Source organism: Halichoeres trimaculatus, unplaced genomic scaffold (genome assembly GCF_033239565.1).
Source record: "Halichoeres trimaculatus isolate MK-OKI-2021-1 unplaced genomic scaffold, fHalTri1.1 fHalTri1_scaffold_12, whole genome shotgun sequence".
Classification (NCBI taxonomy): Eukaryota; Metazoa; Chordata; class Actinopteri; order Labriformes; family Labridae; genus Halichoeres; species Halichoeres trimaculatus.
The window spans coordinates 12036197-12060359 of record NW_027437190.1 but is presented as its reverse complement, the minus strand read 5'-3'; the positions used below and the strand labels follow the sequence as shown (position 1 = coordinate 12060359).

Below are 24163 nucleotides of genomic sequence, written 5' to 3'. Positions count from 1 at the left end.
GGATTTGGGTAACTTGGACAGCTAGCGCTCTCTGATTAGCCACGTCATGTAAACTTAGCAGAGCAGCAGTTGTGACAGAAACGTAGCCAGGAATCTTAACTGTGTACTGGTAGTTGTTCCTTTTTTAAAGAAGAGTCTTTGTTTCGGGATTAATACTTGGCAGATATCGCATGGAAAAATGTCAGATATCGGGGACTGGTTCAGAAGCATCCCGTTCATTACCCGGAGCTGGTTCGCCGCCTCCATTGCAGTCCCTTTTATTGGAAAACTGGGATTGATAGAGATCAGGAACCTCATTCTGATACCAGAGCTGGTCTTAAGCAGATTTCATGTAAGTTTGACTCTCATTGTTCGCCCCTGTTTGTCTGAGGATTTTATACAGGCAGTTATTGTTGGCTTTGGTGCTTGTACAGTTAGTTAGCTGGTGGCTAGCAGGCCGGAGCTGCCCAACAGCCAATCAGAGACTGAAACGTAGAACACGACAACTTCCGGGAGCTGTCAAAAGTGACTTAACTGAAATTATACATTTCATATTTACATACATTTACAAAACACATGGCATTTATACATGCTGCAAGATCTAAGATGAAAAAATAACAACCTGTAATGATGTCAAGAAACTAAGTTCATGTAGTACTTAAAGATATTTTTATTGACACGAGGTGCGGATTGATAGGAGTTGCAAGGACCCCCTTCAGATTGTCCACGCTAGGTGTAAACCCCGAATATCCTGAACCACGATTAGCAAATACTTTGACAACAAATAGGCTTCTTTTGGCTGTTCACGTTTTTTGCATCTTAATAGAGCACATTTTCTTTTGTCAACACTTGAAATTTGTTTTTACTCTTTATGTACAACATGTGGTGTATTTTGTGACACGTAGCAGAGCATACTTTTAATATTAATTTTTTGTTAATTATAATGAAACTTTATGTCTACTAAGGGGGTGATCTTCCTCGGAGGCGGTCATCTTGCACAACATTGTTTCTACGGGGAAAAAGAGAGTCTGAACTTTTTGTGCACTGAAAGCAGCGATTGAAAGATTATGCATAGGAATATAGTGGTTGTTGTGCACAGAATAATTTTGCAATGAAAGATTTTTCTGGTGGTTAAAAAAAAAAAAAATCAAGAAATAGGGTGTTTTTGTTGTTAATATGCATCAGGAGATTCTTGTCGTGGAAGGCCACCATCACGTTACTGACATGAGGGGTGAGAAAGGTGGTGTTTCAGTCCATAATCCGTAGGATTTGTCAAATACTCCCAGCTACCCCCTACTCTGTAATTTGACAGAATCAAACTTAGAATATTTTATTTTATTTATTTATTTTTTGTTGATGAAAAAAGTGATTGAAACAGTAAATAGAAGCTGTTTGTGAATTCATTTCCAGTCAGAAGAGTCTAAATTTGTAAAGTTGCTTAGCAACCAAAGTAGAAATTAAAGTGTAACCTTGTGACTGAATATTGGCCTTTAGGGGCTTTATGGATGAACTCCGTGATGAATTTAATTATCTTTTCATGGCAGAGCAGTTCCTACAGCATTATGAGTTACAAAATAATTTATGTAGTCTCTTTTCCTGTTTGACTTTTATTATTCTGTGAAACCTATTTTCACTAAACTGATTAGTTTCTAGGTATAGATGGAATTAAATGAAAAATTTTACAAAGCGTTGTAAGATTTCTAGTCATAACCTAGATGCCTGCAGAAGTTCTTTCACTTCAGTGCGTTTGACAATTTTACTTTGTCATTTCCCTCCTGGATGAAGAGTAATTTCATACAGGAAACAGAAACTCAGCCTGAGCTCAACTCTTAGATATTGTACTGATCTGGTAAGATAAGAAACTCCTTGATCTGTCCCTCAATGGGGACATTTACAGAGATACAGTAGCAAACAAGAAAGTGTATTTTGAAAAACATTTCATTATATGTTATTCATTCGTTCCTTCCTTAGTTCGTTCTTTTCTTCCACCCTTCCTTTGTTTGTTGGTTTGTTTGTTAGTCTGTTCGTTTTCCAAACCACTTATCCTGTGCAGGGTCGCGGGTTGTACCATAACCCACGAATAACCCAAAAAATAGTATTGGTTATATTAACTACAATAATGCAGTAATTGTAGCCTCAAAATATGTACAGATTAAGCGTAACATCAAGGTTAAAAAAAAATCTCTTGAAGTGGATGACGTTTCTAGTTATCTGATTTGGATGTCCTCTAAAAACAACAACAACAAAAACAACCTGATCTGATTGTTCATGATGTGCTTGAGTTTAATTCACTGTCCACATAAGATCTCCTGTGTGTTGCGAGCAGAGCTTTAACATCCACATCCTCACACAAACTTAACTCTGCTGATGTCTGCACACATTTTTAGATTTTTGATGTTTGTTGTTTGTTTATTGCAGCTCTGGAGACCAGTCACATCCACCCTGTATTTTCCCATAACACCAAACACTGGCTTTCTGTTTATGATCAACCTGTATTTCCTCTACCACTACTCCACACGGCTAGAGACAGGTGAGAGTGACCCACACACAGCTCATATTTATATGCAGACATGAAACTTTTTGTGTTGCTATCCTTGCTTTTGTTTGTCCCTCAGGAGCGTTTGATGGCAAACCTGCAGACTATATTTTCATGCTTCTCTTCAACTGGATCTGCATTGTTGTATCCTTTTACCAGTGCACAAAAAAACAGAAACACCTCTAAAGGTGTCCTACCCCACCTTCAGTTGTAGCTCCAAGCTGCTGTGTTCACCCTTCTGCATTACTCTTTCTTTTCTCCCCCTCTCCCTCTCACTGCAGCAGCACTGTGCCATGTCAGGGTGGCTCTGTGCCAGTGGCCCAGTGTCAGTCTACCCCTGCAGAGCAGAGAAACCTAATCTAGGTCACAAACAGCACCAGCAGTGCAGCCTGGGCCACATCTCCACACCCTTCTGTCAGGAGTTCAGCTCTGACTTTCTCTCCACACTTTCAGACTTCTGTGAGATTATTAGACAAGTTTGGGCAGATTTTTATCTTCAGCCTGTGTCCGTTATCACCGACAAATTTTGGGAATGGGTATGAGGGGTTTGACGCCTGAGTGGAGGAGAGTAAAGTGGTGGATTACAGTCGGTCTGTGTGGGGATTTGATCTGGCAACCTCCCAGTAGCCCACAGTGTTAATCTTGAGTTTCCAGCTGTGATTGTATTGAGCCGTGAGGTTGCTGTCCTTGACTCTAGCTGCAGATAGTCGGGATGATGATGAACATGCAGGTGAGGCCCTTCTACCTCTCTCCATCTCTGTCTTATCCCTTTTCCACCTGGCCAGTTTTCTCTCTCTCATGGCAAGTGTGTGTGCCAAGCTTCGATAAGACCAGTTATTGACAATCATCCCATGAGATATTTGTTGGAGGGTTTCCCTGCAGACACTGTAAAACAGGAATACCAACAGTCAGGTTTGACATTTTGGTCTCAAACTGCATTTATTTTGATTTTGATTTTGTTTATTTTGAACACTGGCAAATGAGAAAGAGAGAAAAAAAAGTAAACAATATGTTGCCGAATCAGCAACGATGATAAAGTAATCTGACTCTTATAACAATAAAAGCAACAACCAAAAAATAAACCATCTAATTTTGAGAGGGGACAGGAGGAAGCCAAAAGTTTATATGAACCTGCCCCTACGTATTAAATCACATCTAGGTATATTTCAGCGTTATATATTGCATAATGTTAAATAATTACACGTCCTCTAAAAAATTTGAGAAAAAAAGAACAAAAACACATTTACCTATTCACATTGATACTGCTCTTAAAGCTTGTACTGCTCAATAAAAATCTGTTTATAACAGGACTTGAAGTGTTTTATGGTGCTGCACATTTTAAGCTTGATATCAAGACTGTTCCAAAGTGAAACCCCACAAACTGAGATGCACATGCTTTTCAGAGCAGTTTGAACTGCAATTTTTTTTTAAAATTCAATTTGCCCTTTAATTTATACTCACCTCACCTGTTAAATCATACAAATGTCGAAGCAACCACCAGCATCCCTACACCTCACTGATTTACACACTGTTCTACATTTTTTAGAGAGCTGTTTCCTGGGTACTCTACAAAACCTCCTTTTCCCGGTCACGTACTTGTCCCATTTTTGATTAGTCTGTAGAACTTATACAGGAAGTGCTATCGTCTGAGCTCATTGGTGGAGCCTGTTAATTTGGTTAGCTCTATGTAAAACTAATGCAGCTCCTATTAGTATTACATCTGTCTATTCTGAACATGTGTGGTATAAATATTGGGACTCAGTGATAAATATTAGTCTAAAAATAAAATAAATTAGTCTAAAGAAAAAAAAACAACTTAAGTCTGTACGTCTGGTGTAACATTCTCAGATCAGTTGTTCTTTTGTTCTTTACAGTCAGAAGACAGCTCACTACATGTGTGAGACTTGAATTAACCCAAATTTCAAATATCTTCTCTGGAAAAATTTCACCACATCTTTTGTTTCAATTGTACACGTTGTCTGACTGCACTGAAACTGTTTGTACTGTTGTTTTCAGCTGCTGATGATCCCTCTGATCATGTCGGTGCTCTACGTGTGGGCGCAGTTCAACAAAGACACCATCGTGTCCTTCTGGTTTGGAACGAGATTCAAGGTATTCAGTCAAAAAAACAGAAGCATGGGCTGCTGGGAAGTGAAATTTGTGGATGAAATTGCCTCTCTGATGCCTTTCAGAGTGTTGAATCAGGTTTCAGACTACCTTAAAAGATCTGTGGCTCTCAGAGGGTCTTTAAATTGAAGCTTTAATTTTTCATGGTCACAGATTTATAATTAATGAAAGTGGATGAGTACAAGCCCTAAAAAATAAAAAACTTTATATCCAAAGGCCTTCTGAGGGCTTCAAGTCAGGTGAAAGGTCTTTTGAACAAGATTCAGTGCACCTTTAAATTTAATTTCCTTCCTTGTTATATCACATCTAACAGAATCTGATCAGTAAAGGTGTTTTATACTTTAGAGTCCCGTCAAAAGGCCTGTTCTCCTTAAAACACTGACTGTCACTGTGTGATCTCAAGAGCAGATGAACTCTTCTTACCACCCAACATGGGAATAAGTCAAACAGTCAAATTAATGACTCCCTTCATTCTTTGCTCTGTCTCAGGCACACTATCTGCCTTGGGTCATCCTGGCCTTCAACTTCATCATCGGAGGCTCGTAAGTAATCAGCGTTTGTTCTACTTGGAGAAACAGTTTTGTAGCTAAGTTGTATTTTAGATTTAAAATCACTATTTTGGTCATAGCTGTATTAACTGTCTCGTCCGATGCTTTGAAACAAACATGATTGTAAATGTACAGGGATATTATTTCTCAGGTGTTGACTTAAATCTGTTTTCTGTGATGTTTTACAGGTTTGTAAATGAGCTGACGGGGAACCTGGTGGGTCATCTCTACTTCTTTCTCATGTTCAAATATCCCATGGACCTGGGTGGACGCTCTTTTCTCTCCACACCAGAGTTCTTGTAAGTTTTTTTTCCAACATGTGCTTTTCTTTTACAACTAACTACTACTAAGTGTTACATCCAGATTAAAGAAGAAAAAAATATCGTGATCTTCGTAGTATTAATGTTGAAGATCTGTGATGTTGATGGTAAGCAGAATGCTGCAGCAGTCAAATTAATAACTCATACTACATGGCATGTAATGTTTCTTTTGACCTTTAACCCTCTGTTAACCAAAGACAGGAAATGTTTTGCTGATGCGTTCTCAGACTTTCAAGTCAGTGATGAGTTTGCTCACCTCTCCCCTCTGATCCTCTCCTCCTCTCTGCAGGTATCGGTTCTTCCCCAACAGGAGGGGTGGGGTGTCAGGCTTTGGAGTCCCGCCCAGCAGACCAGCAGCTTATCAGGGAGGAGGAGGAGGAGGTGGTGGAAGACACAACTGGGGCCAAGGCAACCGCCTGGGGGATTGAATGAGAGGAGACAAAAGGAGAGAGCTACACCCTCTAACTTCACCACAAAGTGGCTGTGCAGGGATTGTTTCAAGTTAAAAGTTTTGCTTTTCACATTATAATTTAAAAATATGTCTTACACTTTTTGTTTTGAAGATACAATAGTTTGTTATTTAGAGGAAGCAGACATTTTAAATGAGACAGCTCTGCACAGCAGGACTCTTGACTGTGGCTTCAGCTTCACTTACTGAGTAAAGCCAGCTTCACTTTAACAAACACTGCACCGTTCATGTGAAGCAGGTTGAAACAAATAAATAAACTGACCTTTTTTATGCAGTTACACTCTCTCCTTCCCTTTTCTTCCCTCCCTGTCCTCTTCTGTTCGCCCCGCCTGCTGTGTCTCCTCCCTCTCCCTTCAGACTGTCACAACCAGAGATGGCTGCAGCTGCACCAGCACGCTGTACATTTAGTTTTTTTTGTTCCTGTCTTCTCTCTGTGATGCCATATCAGATAACTTTGTAATTACAAAGGCACCTGCAGTGGGCCCTCAACAGTTCCTGCACACAACACGGCAGAGCTGTGTTAGAGCAGCTTCCAAGTCTGAACAAACACGGGTGTAAGTTGTTTTTTAAGCCACTGTGGCACAGACCAGATCCACCTCTGTCTTAAGATTTCATCTCAACCAAAATCAGGTCATGCCGGGACTCTGCTCTTTTTTTGTAAATACAATTGTTTATTGAAAGACTGAGTCTGACTGTGTCCTTACTGTCTGCCGTTTCTCGTAAATGCGCCAATCATTTTTCAGTACAGGCTTAATTTAGAGCAGGTTCTCACTATGATTCTAATCTTCAAGTTTAACTTTAATTACCCTGGTAGAAATGTCGGAAAATACCGAAACAGCTCTGCTTATATGGCCTGAAAATGACCCAAAAGTAAAAAAAAAAATTAAAAAGATGAATGAAAAAATAGCTGGGACACCTCAGTTTAAGTTTATGGTATGATTTAATTTAAGTCATGGGCTTGATAGTTTTTGATCTCAGCTTTTTGAACCACATTTTTAAATTTATTCACTTTATAAAGTTTGGTTTCAGAGAGATGCAACTGTGCCAGTGTAATCCTAATCCAGGTTTTACTAATTTGTTTGTTTAATTTCAGGTTATTTATAGCTTTTATGCCTTTTTTTCAGAGAGGACAGGACGGTGGATAGAGCAGAGAACAGGGTTAGGAGTGACCTGAGCAAGCCGCCATAAGTTGAATTCAAACCTGGGCCCACCACTAGGGGTGTAACTTCACAGTATGTGTGACCCAACTGCTAGGCTACACTGACACTTATGATTTAATTCAACATAAACAATGAACTTAAATCTGAAATGTGTTTCTTAAAACTTCAAGTCCTTGAAGTCCTCTGCCAACCCACTCATGGAAAGCTGTCATGGATCTGCAGGCTGTAAGACAAAATTTTATATGCACTCGTAAAAATCTTCAGATATGAGTGAGCTTCATTTGCCCCTGTGCAGCCTGTAGTTGTTGTTTGTTGCTCAAAGAGAAGGTGGATAAAAGATGAGTTAGGGCTTGAAAGTTGTTGAAAATTCTGTTTTCTCTGGCTGAAAATTTTCAGACAAGCAAAAACAGAAACTATTGTGTACCTGCATACATAGGTTTTCATTTCATATGTGATTTTGGACTTGGGTTTTAAAATTATGTCAAAAACTTGAAAGGGATCAGTTCTATCCTTGTAACAAAGTGTAAAACCAGTCTACAATAGTAAATTCACTGGGCTGAGATTGTTACAGTGTCAGCTCTGGATTTAAAGTTTGACCTCCTTCGGTTCAGTCACATCAGGAGCTGTTTCATTACAATCCTGGAGATGTTCCAGCATGCTTCGAACAAAAACTGCCTGAACAGATAAATCATGTCAGTGATGTCATATGATATCCAATCAACCAGACACAGATAAAGTGTTTCAGTGCTGCCAAAAGAGGGCAATAGGCCTCACCGCCTCTAAAACTTTTTTTAGCACAAAAATTCCACTGAAAGACATCTTTTTTTCTTACAGTTGGTTGTGTATTTATTGAGTTACAGCAGACTTAAAGTAGAAAATGAAAATGCAAGCAGTTTTTCAAACTAGCCAACAGAGTGTACAGTATCCCAGATACTTGTCTGAACCGAAACTAAAGCAGCAGCAGCAGCAACATTCAGCCAGCAGACAGCAGTACACCTGCTGCTGAAAACAGGAATCACTGACAGCTCAACTCAACTTAGTAAGGCTCGCTGAAACGTCGCAAGCTCTCTCAGTTTGAACCAGAAAAAACACAGATTTCCCTTTTCAGTCAAATTTGGAAATGAGTCGTTTAAAACGAAAGCTGTTGAAGCACATGCAAGCTTTTCACCAGACTCCAAATGCTTCAGCTGTTTTTTAGGCAGTCAGCAGAATGGGCCACGTTTCTGTTCAGCTGCAAGATTCATGATTGATTTCAGGTGTTCTGAACTGACTGTACAGAAATCAAAGAAAGTGAATCCATCTTTGACTGGGAGAACTTCAGAGAGGTGTGTTCACAGATCACAGCTGAGCGCAAAATGTGAAGCAGCTGAAAATAAAGGAGTTATTTTATCATGCGTAAGAAACTTTTACCGTAATGTTCTGGCAAATTACAGTCAAGAATATTTCAAGATTTGAACAGAAAGTAAGTGATGAACTGAAACCTTCGTGGTGAGTCTGAGTCAGTTCTGAGACAGAAAATATTGGAGCTGAAAAGGCAGCACGGTGCGATCAAAGCGACACTTCACTCTCCTCTTTATGTGATCCATCCTTTCTATATAATTAAAAACACCCTTAACACTTTGAGCCTTGGGTACTGATTGAAACCCTGCTGACTACACAACATACTCGAAGTCAGGACATGTAGTGCATTCATTCATTCATTCATTCGTCTCGCTCCGTCTCTGTGGCTCTGAAAAGTAAAAGCAGGGCTGTGTTCAAATCGACCAACACCTCGTCACTCTGAAGGACGCTCCGGTATGTTAAAGTGATTTCCTCCCTCTGAGGGATTTCACACGGTGAGTCAAAGTGCCGCTGCAGCAGAGACAAAGACTTACTGTTTCCTAACAGTTTGAGATGAAGTGACCTAGCGTGTAGATACCTATCGCTACCATGGAAATATATGCAAGTGCCATCAAACACTACTCATACAGAGTACTGTGTGTTATGTTTTTCAAAAAAATAGGACTGATTTTCAGCAAATAACAAACTATCATACACTTTGATCTTAGAACAACAACGGAAAAAACATTCCAAGTTTTCGGGGCACTGTTCAGACTTTTTCTTTAAAAATGTAACAAAACTCGCCCTCCAAGTAAAACTGTACAAAGCTTTTTTTGTAATACAGAAAAATATTTACAAGGGTGCTTCTCTCAAAAAACAAACAAACAAACAAATGTGTAGCAGTAGTCAAGTCCAGCTTTGGCACTCCTCTTGATGTCAGCGTCTGCACCACTAATCAGTGCCTCACTGCACGACTCCACAGTCCCCGGCTCTTTGTGATGACATCACAGGCAGACAGTTTTAACACTGGTTTCACTTTTGGTCATCTTGAGGTGTGACTCCATGTAAGGTGACTCAGCACTTTATGATTGACTTGACCTGGAGACAGAGAGAGAGGGGAAAAACTGGCTGAAAGATGTTTTTACACTTGTGAAACAAAACAGAAACAGGAAAAATAAGAGAACTATAAAAAAAAGTAGATATATAAATACACCTGCACCCTTTCTCCAGCCTCCCTGTGACAGTTGCAATGTATGTGTGCGTGATTTAGTGTGTCTGTCTCCATCTTTGATGCTAATGATGGTGTAGGTCCAAGTATCATCCTGCCATCCCAGCATGCCACCCTCTTGACGGACTAATCAGAGGTAATTAACTCTCTAATAACTTCCTGGGTAGCAGGAGGCTGCAGCTGTGGCATCTTAAAAAGAAACAGTTCACCATTTATCTTCCATTTATTCAAGCCAAGTCACACAGTGAGGCGTCTCAAAGCTCCAGCCAGTCATTTGCTACAGCCAGCTTTCCCTGATGAGGATCATACATGGAGGGCTGGAGCGTATCCCAGCATCCATTGAAAACAAGGACACACCAGAGCCTTCACGACAGCAGCCATGTCCTGTTTGAGCTTTGGTTTTCAGCTTTAATTAAATCCCTTTATGGCTGTTTTTAATGGAGTCGGATCTTTGACAGACCTGAAAATAGGACTGATCCATACTCAGTAGGTCACATGACACACGTGTGTGAGGAAAGAGTAACTTAGATAAGAAAAAAAATCAGACTGCTGAGTTCAAAGTGTTTCAGAGTCTTTCAGCTCATTGTTTTGTTTTAAGGATCCACAGCTTTACTGTTAGCGTCTCTTTTGGTTATTCAGCCTCAACAGGAAGCTGTGTAACATAAGAAAAAAAGGCAAACTGATAGAGAGGAAAGACAGAGTTAGCAAATACTCAGCAACTACTGCAAAGCAGGATGCAAATATTTTTTATATGGAAATTCAACTGTCCTCAAAAACTTAGCTGAGATGCTTCAGTGAGGAGATTTTGAGTGGTTATGAAACACACTGAGGTGTACAGGAATGACTCTTTCTGACTAATAAAAGCAAACTAGACCTAAACTAGACCTTGGAAAAAACTTATACTGTCATTACAAATGCTTCTAACTGAAAGAAGAACCCATTTTTTTCACTTTCTGCACTGCTAATATTCACGAGGGACACGTTTATCTGATCACAGGATGTGGGATGACTTTTTTTTGTCAGAAAACACAATTTACTCATGTACAGGACTGAATAAGCAGAGATATTAGAAGCAAAACTTTGTCCCTGGGGAGTGCCAGAGCTGAAACAAAGAGTCCCTCAGAGGAGTTTTGTAGATCATGTTGCACCTGCTCTGCTGAATGTGCAAGCAGGTAATAAATACAGACGCTCTATAAGCCGTGAAGGAACAAATTCTAGATATGTGATAAAAAATAGAAATAAGCAAATACATTTTTGGTTGATGTTTAAACTGGGTGTCTAATTTCTCAACCTGAATCTTATCAATTTTGATTATACTCAGGTTCAGTTAACGAAAGCTGAAGTAGATGATGAGGGAGATGAACAGCTCGAGTGCTGATCCCTGATCAGTTAAAGAAATGCTCAGTTCAGCACAGATCTGACTGCTAACATCAAACCATCCCTGAAAAAATGTAGCTAAACGTACCATCAACCTGTGACCCTCTCAGGTTGCTCCAAACTCAAAACATCAGTGTCTGTCGCCAGTTTCTTTTTCTCCACTCCTTCGTCACTCTCCTCTCCCACTGCCACAGTCACCTTCACCCACCTGACAAGGACACAGATACATTTAACCATTAATACAAACTGGACCGATTTCAGATAAGTATGAAAACCATGATGAATAAGAAAGAATTAAATTGAAGAGTTGTATGAGAAATGCATGACGGTATAGCTGATGCAACAAATAGAAAGTTTATTTAGAGAGAGAGCATCCATAACCTGTTGTGCCCATACAGTTCTTTATTTTTAGACTGTTTACAGAAATATCTTCAAATAACTCCTCAGATATGCCTCGAAAAACTCTAATATTGGCAGGACGCTGATCTTTTTTTGTCTTCATAAACATGCATCTCCCACTAGAAAATAAATATAGGATAAAAGAGACCTGTTTCCTTTCTACACCCACCTTCCTTTGTCAGCAGCAGCAGCAGAGCTGTTCTGGTCAGGTCCAGCCCGGCTCAGATCTGTCGCATTGTGGGTTAACCTGTCTGTCAGCCACTGGACTTTGTCTTTGTCGGACAGCTTGGGGCCCTCTGTAGTCGCTGCTGTGTTTTCAGCAGCCTCCTCCACTGCAGAAATATGGCACAGATAACACAAAGTCAAGCAAGAGTATGGAACACTTTGCAAAACGATATAAATAGAGAAAACAAGCAGTCCACTCCAAACTCACTTTTCACAGCCTTGACTTCCAAGGAAACAGTCTGTTTTTTCTCAGAGCTCTGGCCGTTCTGTTCCTGGCTGCTTTTCTGCGGCTCGGCGAGGTTTGGATTTTGGAAACTTTCCATCCACTCCAGAGTTTCACCGTTTTTCAAAGCGGAGCGATGGTCCTTGAACCAACGGACAATGTCAGTGCGTCCAAGGCTGGTTTGGACCTCCAGCTGGCTGTATTCCTCAGGTGACGGCCACTGAGTCTGGCAAAATGTCTGTGAAGACAGATTATGGCATCAGACACAAACATTAAAGGTATCAACAACAATAGGAACTCTTTCAACTGTTACACAGCAGATCACCCGTGCACAAAGGACTTTGCTTTTCCTGCAATCTCATGGTTAAATAAGAGACATACTACCGGTAATGTTTCATCTACAACATGAAACATCAGTTGGTCATAAATTGAATATTTTGAGTGTTTTACCCTTTCTCATTCTACTCAAACCTCTACAACAGTATTTCCCAACCCTCTTTTAGCTGTGACCTAGGCCTGGTTGATAAAATGATATGGACGTTCATCTCCTGCGATCTCCAGAGAGCGCAGGAGATGAACCTCTTCCTTCATTCTCTAGAGGCTCAGTTGAAGGACCACTGCTGCTGAATGACCTACGGACTGTTGGGGGGGCATTTACGATCAATGTCAGCCCAGATACAGCACCGACCAGCTGCTTTGTGTGCGCAACGATAGCCTGAGTTTCACAGCGGAGCACCACGTTGGACACAGCTCTCACCTTCTGTGACCGTCTGATTTCTCCAACTCCATGGCTTCAAACTTCATTTTTTGTTTATGGCCACTCTGCTATCCCAAACTCCCTGTGGTGACAGCAGGTAGTGCACGCTAAATCCTGAGTTAAAAAGGGCGGTTTGCACCTGTTATCAATTGCGCACGCGCATCATCTGCAACATACCCACTTAACAAAAGTGAAGTAGATGTATGTGTTTTATTTAATTGAAGTAGTTATATAATTTAGAGTCCGATTATTTGGGCAGATTGTGCCTGTCACCGATTAATCAACATCAGCCAAAATGTAGCCGATTATAAAAAATTTTGCTCCGCGGAGATTCTGTCACTCCTGTTCCTGTGTGTCTGTGTGTTGGGCTGCACACTGCTCGAGTGCCCGCCCCCCCCGTCCACCATTATGTAATGTAAGACTATAAAACGGCGTTTTAACTCCGTGTTAGTTACTTTTTTGAGAGATAAACAGAGATAAATGCTACTGTTATTTCACACATCCACCATTATCTAATGTAAGACTATAATACAGCGTTTTAACGTCGTGTAAGTTGCTCATTGTGTGTTTACAGTTGGACTTTTTTTCTACTTACTGTGTTTAAAGTTTGACTTGTGATTGACTGATTTTTTTATTATTGTGTTTGCAGCTTGTTCTTATTTATCATTGGTTAACACTACGGTTCTTATGTTGACAGTTTTATAATTTAAGTTCCTTGTTTTAATTTAATAGTGTTCTGTCTCTGTCTCGAATCATATGGGTATTATAATAATTTGTGTTCATATACAGTATATTTCCTGTGTATATCAATGAATCTATAATATATATCAGCGGATATATTGGATAGCGGTCGATATATCAGCTTTTTTTGCCCTCAGTATCAGTATCGGCATCGGCCCCAAAAATCCCATATCGGTCGGGCTCTAATATAATGTTCTTCAGTGCATCTGTCACATTCAACCTCTGACAAAAAACACAAATTAGGTCAGAAATAATCCTTCTTGCATCTTCACAACTCACTTATAAGTAACAGAGCATTCAAGCTTGACAAAATCTTTATTTGATTAAAATGAAAAAAAAAAAAAAAATCATTGTGATAGGATTGCCCGACCTTACTGTGACCACATTTTTACATCACAAATTTCTCAGGCAACCCCAGAGATATTTTTTTCCTTTAGAATTAGTTTTTGATCATGTTTGTTATGCTGTGTTGCAAATACAGAGTAGCCAGGATTAGTACACTGAGTGATTTTTTTCTCAGATCAGGCTTTATTTAAAAGGCTGAAAACTAGTACTATACCACTAATCTTTCATATAATGAATTACGAAATTAAAGTACTCTGTACGTCAACTCCAACCTGTATAAGCACATATTTGCAGCCACAAGTTGTGCTTATACAGGTTGAAGCACGGGAACTCAAGTAGTGGTAACTGTGTAGTCACATAATCAGGGCAGTCAATCAAGATGCTGCATTTTATTTGAACCAGGTTTACGTGTATGTGTGTATCTGTAAGAAAGTGAAAGTATATGATACAGTTGTTAAGGATTATGTGTGATGTTTTAATTTCAAATAATAATAATATCTGGTTAAAAAAAATAATTAAGTAATATTTTCATCGAGTACTTGACATTTCAGGCGACCCCATGGTTATAAAAACCATGCTCCACCACAAATTAACTCAGAGGGATTATGAGACTGTTTCTTTTCAGAGAAAATGTGACAACAGCTGAATAATGCCATTATTCTATGTATACATCTTATATTTCATATTTGCAAAAAATGTTACAGGGACAACACAACACTGACACAGTTTAGTAATGCTTGCTGGAAGAATATCTCTCAACTCGATCGGTTTATTTGCAGTGTGTTAGTAAAATGAACAGGTGACCACGTGACCTGGTCTCAAAAGTGAAGCTTAGGAGAGTTTTACCACTAGTCTTTGAGAGCAAATTGTTCAGTGATTTCAGAATAATTGTCTTAAGCGTAACATTGTTAAGAATTTGTCGAGTTTGTCATCTGCAGTAAAAATGAAATTAAAAGACTCTGAGAATCTGGAGAAATCTCAAGGACAAGTATCAAATGTGCCCTATGGAGTGCATTAAAAAAGACTGTAGTGGAAACCAATGCATGGGCTCAAAATTTAGAGACCAGTCTCCATGAACACAGTTTGTTGCAACAGCCACAAATGACTGTTAAAATTTTGGACTCCAAAGAGGAAATCATAAACAAAATTAGCCCAGAAATACCAGCAGCTTATCCAAGCACATCTGAGATTAACTGAAGTAAATGTCCCCTGCCTCAAACAGGAGAGAGCCAGTCTGATTGTTATCAAAGCAAAAATATGACAAACAGCACCTGAAACCCTAGAGTAGCTAAAACACTATATGCAGCAAGACTAGGAGAACATTTCAGTTTCAGAACTCCAGAAATGTGTCTCCTCTGTTTGTAAATATTTAGAAAAGGAGCAAACGCAATGTTAGACATGCCCCTGTTCCTACATATCTGAAAAGTATTGCCGCCTGAAAGTTTAAAACGAAAAAATATTTTTAACTATACAAGCTAATTTTTCAGCTTTAACATTTGACAGTTACAACTATTTTCAATTAAACATAGGTTTTGAATCATTGCAAACCATTCAATAATATTTCTCGTTTAAACAGCACCTCAGATGCGTTGGAGTTGTGCCAAAGTGCACAGAAAGCGGTGAAATTAGCTCACTTTCCTCTGATTACAACAGCCAGATGCTTTAGCTTCATTAATCCAACAGTAACCACGGCTCAATAACACGTAGCAGCTCGACACCTCCAAGAGTGATTCTTCAAAATTATCATTTCTTTTACACCGATACTGAACTCATATTTTTGCAAGTATGTTTTTTGCAGCAGCACGGCTTCATAGAGAATGTTGTGAGTGTGTTAGATTGCTGTGATTAGCATTTCACTGCTCTACACTGCTATCCATAAATACAGCCTTACAGAGCTGTTAGCAGGGCTAAGGCTTGGTACCTGCACTCAAACGTGCCATAAAACAACTCTTCTCTCCTTCTGTAGAATACATCTGATCGACAAAATGTTGTAATTTCAGCATCGATGGATACACACATGACAGAATCAGCTGGTCTGCTTTGATTTTCACTTTTAATCGATGACTTTATGAAGCTGACTTGGTTTAAAGTAATGCGAGTATCCTTCATGTGTGCCTTCATGTATGATGCTGGTTTATACAACAGTATAAAATGACTGCAGGCTTAACACACAGCCAGCAGTAGTTGAAACATATGGTTAATCCTTCACTGACAGGCTGAGTCCGTACAATCTGTTACAGAGCAAACATCAAGAGATCTCTCCTGGATATATGTTCCATTTATAGTCCATGTGGTCCTATGGGAAGCTGCTGTTTTTCAGACACCACTGACTTCTCTTTACATCCACAGATCTGACCTCAAAGTTACCTGATTTTGTTTCTCACTTCTAATATTAGAGTGTCAGCAAATTTCATCATGTACTGTCAGTCACACAGTCTCTCCTCAAGTACAGTACAACACCTTCAAGATGAATTAATTCAACATAACGTCTCACTTCAGATTTATTAAAAAGGTGCCATCAAGTAATCTCTTTAAAGTCACAACTCATTAATGTCTCTCTGCCTTTTGCAGCCTATCAGCAGTTTCAGCAGTAATCATCTTTTTGTCGCTGTAGCTCGCACTAAAGTTCTTACAAGTGTCATTATTATCTAATCAGAGTTGATGTGACGTGTTTCTGCAGCTTGTCGTACCTCTCTGAGCAGGGCCAGGGAGCGGCTGCTGATGGGAGCTGGGCTGGTAGAGGCTGACAGGATGGGAGGATGAGGAGAAGAGGAGGAGGAGGATGAAGTGAGGATGGGAGGTGATGCTGAGGAGGAGAGGGTTGGAGGATGAGGGGAGGAGGCTGCCAGGACAGGAGGGGAGGATAGAGAGGAGGAAGAAGAGAGGAGAGGGGGATTAGGAGAGGTGTGCAGAGGTTTCCCATCCTGCTCCCGGTGAGAGGATCCGTTCAGCAGCACTCCCGGTCGCTCCACTCTGTCCTCGCTCGTCTTTGAAGCCATCGTGAGTAAAGCCCTCTCCATGTTGTCCCTGAGCGCCCGCCGCTCTAAAAACCAGCAGTCCACCTCCGTCTTAGAGAGCCGGGTCTCCTGGGCCAGCTGGTCTGCAGCAGATCAGAGTTCAGAGGATCAGACGAGCTGAGTTACCTTGAAGTAGGAGGTTATTTTGGAGTCTAGGCTCTCCAGGGGACTCAAAATGGGCTCATTAAAAATATTTCTGCTATTCCTGTCCTGCAGGGACCCACCAGAGACCAGTCTGTAGCATTCAGAGGTGAGAAAAAACTAAATCACATGCTGTCAACAAGTATAAATGGAAGAAAACAAAGACTTTTTAAGTTATGAATTGAAGACATTAATGTTAAGAACAACAACACAAAAAAGTTTAGAGAAGTTATTTTTCAGAAGGCCCAGAACATAAACTCGCACTAAAAATAGTTGTTGGCTGATCGGCTTCTTCTGTGCTGTATTAGCTACAAATCTGCTGGAGAGCTATGCAGTGAGTCTGTGGGCTGGTTTAATGTACCAACATCTACAGTCTGGATTCAGACCCAGGGACTGAAGACACGATGGAAGAGTGAAGCTACATTGAATGTTGAGTTGAGTTTTACCTCATGGATTTTTTTTTTCAAACCTTAACTAATAAACATCCCTCAAAGAACTGTGTACACAACCGCACCTTCAAAAGTCATCTTGTGAGAAAGTGCGTTCTTTAGTGTAAGGTGATATAATCAGCATGTTTAAAGCTGCTATGAGGAGGATCTGTTTTAATTGTATTCCCTCACCACCTTGTGGCCCGGAGTCTTCGCACACTGTTGTAAATTACTCTAAGCGAGGTGTGTGTTTGTTTTGGAATTAAATGGAGATCGGATCAAATAAAGTTTTCTTTTTGAAGACAACTTTTTACTGGATTCAACATGCCAATTTAAGGTATTTATCAGTACAGTTACCTAGCGCTACAGTTTGAAACTTGTCATCAAGCAAACGTTGTAGCAGTCGATTATATGTAGTGACATCAGCAGCCTGGAGTTCTCTTTTTTTTGAAGCTAATTAAACCTAAAAAATTTCTGTAAGCTAACTTGACAACAAGCAAACACGGTCAGTCAGTAAGTAGTTCAGTAGCCGTTTATATTCAGCACAGCTGGCAGCTCAGTGCTCTGAGACCTGCCTGCAATATGTAACATCAGTAAATCCTAGTTATATCCTGCCAGTCATCTACCAAGCAGAGCTAACGTAACCTCACTCTTCATTTTATTGATAGACTCTCAAGTTTGAACAGACCACTGCAGAATAACTGCTGACTGTGGGTTGGAATGAATATTATCACTAACAGTTTAACCCCTGTGTTATAGAGTGATACAGCCTGAGCTAAAGGCTAATTAGGCTTTAGCTCGGCTGTTTAGCTTTCTTCTCCTCTTCTGTCTTTTTTCTGTCTGACAGTTAAGCTCCTGTGTCCATCATCACTACACAATTAGTCACAGAAATTGTTTTTAACAGAAAAATCACAGATCTCTGTGTTTTATCTCTTCTCACTACTAAACTTTGTCATAGAGACCTAGACGTGCTGTAAGTCAACCCGGTCCTGTTTGACTTGACCTGGAAGCTAACAAAATTGGCGCTGATAATCTAATGTTAAAGTGTGAATTACAATCAGGTATATATCTAGAAGGGAGACTTTTTCAAGATCACTTTTAAACTCCTCACAGCCCCTTTGAAAGCAAAACCTTTAAAACTAACAGTAATACTCACACGTATTTTGCTTATGTATGTGATGTAATTTTACTCTTGTCAGAAAAAAAAAGAATGTGACAGAAATTTATGGTATGCACTGTTCAGTACTGATGTGTCTAAAATTTTGCTTTCCAGATAGTAACTCTGCTTCGAGGGACTTTATGTGTTATAGAACAGATACCATTAAAAAAATGTCAATGCTAATGTGATAGAAACTAAACTTATATTATCTCTTGATCTTCTTACTATTTCTTTTAAATTTACTAAGTTGGTATCGTGACTTCAGAGCAACATCTCTTTTATCAAAGAGGAGTCCACCCTTCCTCTTCTATCACTCAAGTATTAATCAACTTTTGAAGTTCCCAAAGTAGCTCTTTTGTTGATCTTTCTTTAAAACATCTGAAGAAAGTCAGGTTTTGAGATGAAGTCATTTCCAAGTACACAGGCCTTCAGATGCTAATTTGTTAGGTCTCTTTGATTCCATCCCCATCTTTCATGTTGAGTGTGTGTTGTTTTCAGAGGATCAGCGTGGATGTTTTTCTTTCTGAATAAACCTGTTCCTGTTAAGTGCAGACTCTATTCCAGAGAACTTTCCTACAGCTCACTGTGATCGTTGGTCATTGGAGCCTGACAAGATGGATCTGCAGGATTTCAGAAACTGAATCAGGCAGGTCCGTCTGCTCTGCAAGGTTAGAACTTTGATGCCCGAACAAGGGGCTGTATGGAGTTTCTAAGTCTCACTTCTAGACATATGCTGCACTTTAAAATGAGATAATCAGTGCCAATATATATCTTATTTCTAAATTTATCAATTGGCTCACTCAGATTAATTTACAGCACATTGAAGTCCCCATGCCAACACCATGCTGGCTGAAAAAGTTCAGTAGTGAGAAGAGAGATATGTGCTGAAAAGAATTTCTTGGATTAATTCTGTAGGTAGTACACTAGAGCTGGACTGACAAAAAGAAAGAGGACTGAAGAGCAGAAAAAAGCTGGGTGGAAGAGTAATAGAGCTCAAGCTCAAGGCTAACACATGAGCTAAGCTGTTAGTGATAATGTTTATTCCAATCCACATGCAGCATTTATTCTGCAGTGGTCTGTAACTTTTGATACATACATTAACTTGTCACATTGTATCTGGTATTAAGTTGTGTTGAACAAAGAAAAGTAGTGTTAAAAACAGAATCTGATCTTCATTCCTTTTTTCAAAACAAACACATGCCTTGTTCAGAGTCATGTCATAACGAAAGTGTGAGTGTGATACCGGCCAAAGGTGTTGCTGCAGTCCCCTTCAAATAGATAGTCCTTGCAGCATCTTTAAGAATAACCGCACTCTGACACTAGCTACGCTCAGGTAGGTCAGTAAAAAGCTGTACCTAGATCTGCCTCTGTCGGAGAGCTGCTTCTCTGGAAACTCTCCTCCAGCGCCTTCAGCTGCTCGGATGATTTGCCCTTTACCCTCTCCAGCAGGGGGAAGTGGCTGGGCACTGCTTTCTTTACAGGAGCCTCTTTGGGTGCTGGATTCACCTCAGCTTTCACCAGCACTGGAGGAGGAGGAGGAACGCCTGCAAACCAAAAACATGAAGAGGCCTAGGGATCAAAAGATGGCTTGGCTAAATGACTCAGAACCAAAAACGGAAGAGTGTGATTTCATGAAATTTTTCATCACTACATGAAATACTATTTCTGTATGTGTTCAGCTATCAAAACCCCTTATAAAAACAAACACTCGCTTGTTTACACACCAAAGAGAGATTTTTAGGATTATTCACAGTCAGGGTGTTTTATCATTTGAAGTGGCTGATCACATCACATACCTTTGAGATTAAGGAGTCTCTGTTCACTGAACCACTTCTTTATCTCTCCTCTGGACAGCCCGGTGGTCTCAATCAGTCTGTAGATCTATCACATGACACGATACAACACGGCATGAAGCAACAAGCTTGGTGTTTATCAGTGACACTGGAGTGTTGGGGAGGCAGTCCCAGGATCTACTTTCTGACTCGCTCTTAAAATGTCACTTCACTCACTTATTCTTACCTCATCTTCCTCAGGGAAAGGACACTGTGTGTAGCTGGACCTCAGCACCGAGAGCTGCTCTGATGTTTTGTTGTGGTCGACTGTAAAACTGAGAACTTTAGGGGATGCCAGTTTGGATGCTGCCAATGGCGCTGAGATGGTCTGAATGATGGAGGGTCTTTTACTCTCCGAGGTGATCACAGGAGAGGCCAGCGGGCGTTTGAGCGACTGTGCAACCTGTGGAGAGACGTGGTGAAAGTAGAGGTATTCATACTGAGTGACAAACAAACTCTGGTATAAACACAAATATTTATTTGACTGCTTTAGTTAGGTAGAAGCTCGAAAATATACAGTGTATAAGTGAAAAGGGAACCCCTAAAAAGACTTCTCTTGTGTTTAAAGCTTTTTAAAGCTCAAAGTAAGGTGAATGCTTTATGCTTTATGTGAAAAATAGTAACCCAAACAATCACATTTAAAAACTGTTGTTACACTGGTTCCTTTTAAAAACCCACCTATTCGATGAAAAAAATATGACATTCCCCTAAAGTTTGCTGAGAGGTAAAAACAAAATCTTCAAAGAGCAAACAGATTTCCCTTATTTTGCTCTTTTTTAGTCAATTAATAATGTTTAGATACATTATTTAAACAAGCTTATGTCATTATTTTAGTCAGCATGTTTGGTCTAAAGTTTAAAATATTTCGTTTCAAGGTGAAACTCGACCCTCAGGTCAAAAAAACAAACATGCACCAGAGTACTCAAAAGAAAAAAAAATCGTCATAAAACCAAATTAAAAAATTGGATAAATTTTCCATAAAACTGCATTGGGTCTTAGTTCTTTGGACTTGATCTTTAAGGTTTGAAATTCAAGTATTTTATGTTTCTCTACCTGGTGTTTGCCTTATCTGATGATAGTATTCTCTCAATTAGTCAGATCAGATGAATATACAATATAAAATATAGTTGTTTGTGTTTCTCCTACAGCAGCACTGCCTCCATCTCAGAACTGAGACTGACTCACATTGGATTCATTTGTTAGGACTTTGGCGTGTGGTTCAGCCTTGAAGTCTCATGCTAGCTGCCAAAGCTTGTGAAGAGTTATGGGGTAGGACTTCATATTCCAAATAACATGGTATTAATCAATTAAAGAACACACAAAAGACAAATTCAACAGTTCAAGGAGAGACGAATGACATCAAACAACTGGAGTAAAATCTTGAGAAAATCTGTCTGTGTGTGTGTGTATCCACTCCTACCATCTGTTCTTCTGCTAATGTCACAGAAGTTTAAGACTTTAAATAAAGTGCGTTTCACTTTCCATAGAACTTTCTACCAAACCTCTCTCACAAGCTGTGAGTGTATGTGTAAATTTATACCCTGATAATTTGTACCTGGTTTGCGACAGTGAGTGCCAGTGGAGCGCATGTAACTGTGGATCCGTTGGCTACAGGAGTCAGCACCAGGCTGGTCTGTCCCAGGAGGTGACAGGGGAGTGACTGCAGGACAGAGGCGGCCTGCTGTAAGGGTTTGGAGGCTGCCGAGGAGGCGGATTGGGAGTTGAGCTGAGGAGCGACCACAGCGAAGGTCTGAGGCACAGAGGAGATGGTGCCGTTGAACATTTTCTTTCTGGCTTCTTCCACCTATGACAGAAGAACAGCAGATGATAATAAACCATTATTTACTGTAACAAAATGAATTCACTCCTCTTACACTTAAAGATTTGACTATTTTGACATATCATTGCTTGATATTTCCTCTAATATCGAATGAATATCAGTTTTACATGTCTATAAAAGAGCTAGCTGTTTGTTGCTTGATTCCAAATGAAAAATTAGAGATAATTATGCAGCACTTAGCAACAAAGATCTGCAATCTAAAAAAACCTGATCAGCGTTAATCAAAGGAGAAAATTAGCGTACTCGTACTTAAAGCTATAATTTGCTTTGCATGATACAACATGGACTGACACTATATGCAGCCCAGAGTAATTATTCTCATGGTCTAAACCTGAATGCAAGTTAATTAAGGAGCTTTTCTAACATTAAGGTGATACAAACACATTTTTAATCAGCGTTTATAATTTTAATCTCCAGGAACCCTGCTGATGCTTTATTTGTGCTCCTTAGTTCAGAGAAGGGAATACATTAACCACACTCGAGGGATTTAAAAGAGTGCTTAAAATGTTATTTTGACTTTAATTCCTACCTCCTCAGGAGACCAGCTAATGCCCTGCTTGAGCCTCTGTGTGGTGAACCAGACTTTGATTTGCTCCTCTGGATGTTTGGATGCTGCGGTGAGCCAGGAGAGCTCCGCCTGCGTTGGGTAGGGGAACTTGTTAAAGGAGGAGATGAGCGTCAGGTTGTCGTCGAGCGAGGGATTGTATTTGGTTGTGTTGAGGGGCACTGCGATCTTCGGCACCTGGAATGATAGAGTTATCAGAGACTTTATGGCCTTTTTTCTCCTCAGAACAAATTACAGGATTTTTATCGTGAAAAAAAAATACTGCAGTAGAAACAAAAAGCTTGAATACGTCCAAAATGAAAGAGAAAAAACATGTCACACCTCTAACAGTTTATCTTCACTTTTATTTTGGAAGAAAGGAGAATCAAGGGTTAGACTCTCACAGGATTTTTTTTCTTTCTTTTTTTGTTTTTAATAAAACAGAGGAAGAAAAGTCCATGTAAGGTTTCCTCCTGTGCATGAAGTCTATTCTCAGCTTGCTTATCATGAAAAATTTAACACAACAACCTGTTGAAACATGATTCAAACATGTTAATGAGAGAGCTTTAAAGAGGCTCATAAGGAAACTTTGATTAAAATGGCTTTCTGACATCAGTTTTACATCTACTGGACAGAGTAGTGGGACCATTTTGATTCACAGACACTTAATGTAATTCTCTGAATAACAGAACAGAACTGAATATTAGCACCACCTCCTCTCTGTGTCTCACCTGGGTGTAGTTTAGAGGCCGCTGTAAGGAAGGCATGATGTGAGAAAGGCCATCTGCTTTGAGCAGCGTGGATTCAGGGATGATGACTGTCCCATTCACGTTGACAGCTGTGATTGGTTTCTTGGACAGATCTGGAGTCAGTTTGCCCAGCTGAGAGTCTGTTCGTTTGTTATCAGAGGACATTGTTTTTGGTTTTCCAGTCTTGACTGTGGTGGGTTTGCTGAGGAGCGGAGCGCTGAGTTCGTCTCCTTTGCCAACACTGGAAGAATTGTAAATGACTGCGTTGTTGCTGCAGCCTTCTATCGTCTGTTCTAAGATTGTCTGATTGTTCAGTTTGATCCGTTTGAACTTAAAGTTGCTCTCCCCTGGGTGACTCCTCTCGTTGTGTTCTGTCAGGGTGTCAAACTTCTTTGTGTTAAAGTTACAGACTGCGCATAGGTACAGAGGGTTGAGGATGACGTTGGGGTGGTTGGCGTCCACATGTTCTTTGAACGTGTTGAGGTTCTGGGTGGAGAACGGGCAGTATTTACACTCATAACCCCCCTGTTGCCTGCGCTGGGGCTTGGAGAGGTCTGGAGGCTCGGCAGCTGGTTTGTCTGGAGCCGTGGGAGGGTCTGAGGCTTTGCCAGTCAGGTCTAACTCCACAGCAGACTCTGCCTCTGATGATGTTTCCATGGGCCCCTCCTCGGTGTGGTTCTCCATTGTTTGCTGGACATT

The 24163-nt window shown here is 40.1% G+C and overlaps 2 protein-coding genes across 2 annotated transcripts in view; one reads left to right on the top strand and one right to left on the bottom strand.

Moving 5' to 3' along the window:
* Window positions 1-6623, top strand: derl1 (derlin 1). Its single transcript, XM_074682592.1, has 8 exons — window positions 1-331; window positions 2398-2509; window positions 2595-2659; window positions 3219-3245; window positions 4532-4627; window positions 5132-5184; window positions 5379-5489; window positions 5800-6623. The coding sequence occupies exons 1-8, from the start codon at window positions 179-181 to the stop codon at window positions 5936-5938; spliced, it is 756 nt and encodes a 251-aa protein (XP_074538693.1). The 5' UTR covers window positions 1-178; the 3' UTR covers window positions 5939-6623.
* Window positions 6624-7952: 1329 nt separating this feature from the next.
* zhx2a (zinc fingers and homeoboxes 2a) overlaps window positions 7953-24163 on the bottom strand; it is a 39308-nt gene continuing 23097 nt past the window's right edge. The window contains exons 3-13 of the mRNA XM_074683475.1: window positions 23447-24154; window positions 22701-22913; window positions 21887-22135; window positions 20519-20734; window positions 20296-20380; window positions 19855-20043; window positions 16445-16854; window positions 11897-12149; window positions 11633-11795; window positions 11153-11272; window positions 7953-9557 (exon numbers count right to left, since the gene is read on the bottom strand). Coding sequence (XP_074539576.1) covers window positions 11155-11272; window positions 11633-11795; window positions 11897-12149; window positions 16445-16854; window positions 19855-20043; window positions 20296-20380; window positions 20519-20734; window positions 21887-22135; window positions 22701-22913; window positions 23447-24154 — 2604 coding nt within the window. The 3' untranslated portion in view covers window positions 7953-9557; window positions 11153-11154. The remainder of the gene's footprint in view (window positions 9558-11152; window positions 11273-11632; window positions 11796-11896; window positions 12150-16444; window positions 16855-19854; window positions 20044-20295; window positions 20381-20518; window positions 20735-21886; window positions 22136-22700; window positions 22914-23446; window positions 24155-24163) is intronic.

Bases quoted from the DNA above. Each gene is read 5' to 3' on its own strand.
- derl1 (XM_074682592.1), top strand. From the start codon at position 179: ATGTCAGATATCGGGGACTGGTTCAGAAGCATCCCGTTCATTACCCGG. The intron at 2,660-3,218 runs GTATCCTTTTAC...CTCTAGCTGCAG, and splicing joins TCAACTGGATCTGCATTGTT to ATAGTCGGGATGATGATGAA. The intron at 3,246-4,531 runs GTGAGGCCCTTC...TGTTGTTTTCAG, and splicing joins GGATGATGATGAACATGCAG to CTGCTGATGATCCCTCTGAT.